The 2,355-nt window shown below is 44.4% G+C and overlaps 1 protein-coding gene across 1 annotated transcript; it reads right to left on the reverse strand.

Annotated features, from left to right (window-relative positions):
* Positions 1-231: 231 nt before the first annotated feature.
* Positions 232-471, reverse strand: SARC_03496 (hypothetical protein; the record flags this gene model as incomplete). Its single annotated transcript, XM_014302696.1, has 1 exon — positions 232-471. One exon carries the CDS (start codon positions 469-471, stop codon positions 232-234), a length of 240 nt encoding a protein of 79 aa, XP_014158171.1.
* Positions 472-2,355: the final 1,884 nt, after the last annotated feature.

Raw genomic sequence — 2,355 nt, forward strand, 5'->3', positions numbered from 1 at the left:
ACCGCATTAAAACCGTCACTCCTACAACCAGACCTGAGTTCACCCTAGCTGGTACCAATGATTTCTTCAATGATACCTTCCCGAAGAGTATTGCCAAAGCCCAAGCCTCCCCCGACTAAAACACATGCTTTGAATGAAGAATCTTGGCAGCGGAGGGGATGTCGCAGAGGGGTAAGATGTCGGCAAGAATTTCGGTCGTCCGTAAGCATGATGAAAATGGTGAAAGGCCCGTTATACTATTTTGATGTTAACACCGCCTAACTGCATTCCAAATTTGATACCCAAGTGTATTTGTCTCCACCAAAAGGCAGCGTCGAGCTGGGCCACTACGCGCCCAAAACGGTTCTTAAACTCCTCCGAGGCCTTCACGGTCTCAAACAAGCCGGCAGACTCTGAAACCAGGATATCGGACGGACAATACTTCACCTGGGATTTCTCCAAATCAAACACGATGAGAATTTCTGGCTTCATACTCTGAGCGCAATATTATTCTTGCTATTTCTGTTGACGAAGTGGTCCATGCAGTGGCCCGCGATTCTGATAGTGCTGAGTGGCTTTTCGACCAGCTGTCTCTTACGTACAGCATGAATAATTTTGGGCTTGCCCGACACCTCGTTGGCCTCCGCATTATTCAACATCCTTCTGTATTATATAGCGATTACGCAGGACGCATACCGATCGCATGGCCCACGTTCTCGACGCCCTCACGGCTCCTCCTCCCAAATACACTCCAATTCGGGTACTCTCAGTGGCAGGATTTTTTAATGGTAAATATCGGAAACTTCTTGAGGCCCTCGGCTTTGCAGCCAACACAACTTAACCCGATTTTGCGTATGCGCTAAATCAGCTGGCCGCGTTTAGTGTCGCTCTTCCACCTCTCACTACGACGCACTGAGTCGTATTCATCAATACTTGGTCAATACCAAAACATTCTCTCTCCACCACACCGACTGCAGCGCAGTTTCCGATGCCACCCGTGATGCCGTTTGGATACGAAACATCCTCCTCGCTATGGGCCAAGCAGTTTTGACTCCTACTCACCTCAATGTGGATAACCAATCAGCTATTAAGGCTGCTCTCGGGACAGGCACGGCGAAATGCCTCCAGCACGTTAACGTCCGTGCTCACTACATTCGCGTGACTGTGCCCGAGAGGGCATGATTAGTTTTAGCTATATCCTGCTGATCTTCTCACACAATGTCTCGCCAAATAGATATTTTACCACCCAGCTTCTCCAATCGTACAGTCTGGCCTAGTTAATGCAAAACCCCTAATTAGGTTTCTGGGGGGGGGGGGGGGGGTTCGGAATAGGTTAACCTTATTCCTATAGGTTAAACCTAGCTTTGTGTTTCCCGTGACCTTCCTGATGCACCAATATAACCATGTGCTATAGGATTCACCCACAATTTGCAGCCAGTTTATTATAATATAAATATCTCAAAGTATCCTAAATATACAACAATTAAATTTGGTAAGAGTTTCTAGCTCCCTATAAAATAAGCTATATTTAGAGTTTTCTGTATTATTCTTATGTGCAAGAGTTACATCTCGTTCTCCTGCAGATGTTTTTCGGGTATACTTATTATGTATGACAGTTACATATCATTTTCCTGATGATGTTGTTAGGTATATTGGCGTACATTATATATTATATCATCGCCAATCTCCAATAATTCCAGCTCGCTGACTAATTGTTTGCTTAAATTCTGAAGCCGATCAGCCTTCCGGAACATATCCACGTTGTCTTTGGCTGTTTTGTACGTGTGACATCTGACACCATAAATTCCCTGCTCCTCAATGCTGTTGCTGATCAACTCATTTTTCGATGACCCTCTCCGATCTTTGTTCGTTCAAGATAATGCCTAAGCCCAATGCACTGTGCCCGGCTTTTGATCTACCAATCAACTACTTCCGGGTTTTGATAGCTGTGAGCATCTTCTTTGTTAGTGGCTTTTCTAGAGCTATTGTATGAGAGTTGTTTCGGGTGGCGACGACGAGGCCGCTGAGGATCGGTGTATTTCCGGTTAAACTATCTCTATATATTTCAGATCAGAGACTGTGCATACAATTGCACACAACGGTATGATTAACATCAGCTGTATATTTCCACGAAGGAAATCATAGCTGACTTACTTACAAAATGCCTAACCAGCCCAATCATGAGTACTGACAGTACCATTCAGAATTCTCAGTTCTCAAATGCTCGTTACGACGACACAAAAATCACAGATAGGTGAAATTTGGTTCTGGGTTTAAATGTAAATTGGCTTCTCTTAACACATACATGACACACCATACCTAAATATATATTTGCAAGTTCTATTGCAATCAGGTTCAAGTATGTTGAAGCACATG

Source organism: Sphaeroforma arctica (genome assembly GCF_001186125.1).
Source record: "Sphaeroforma arctica JP610 unplaced genomic scaffold supercont1.179, whole genome shotgun sequence".
NCBI classification, from domain to species: domain Eukaryota; class Ichthyosporea; order Ichthyophonida; genus Sphaeroforma; species Sphaeroforma arctica.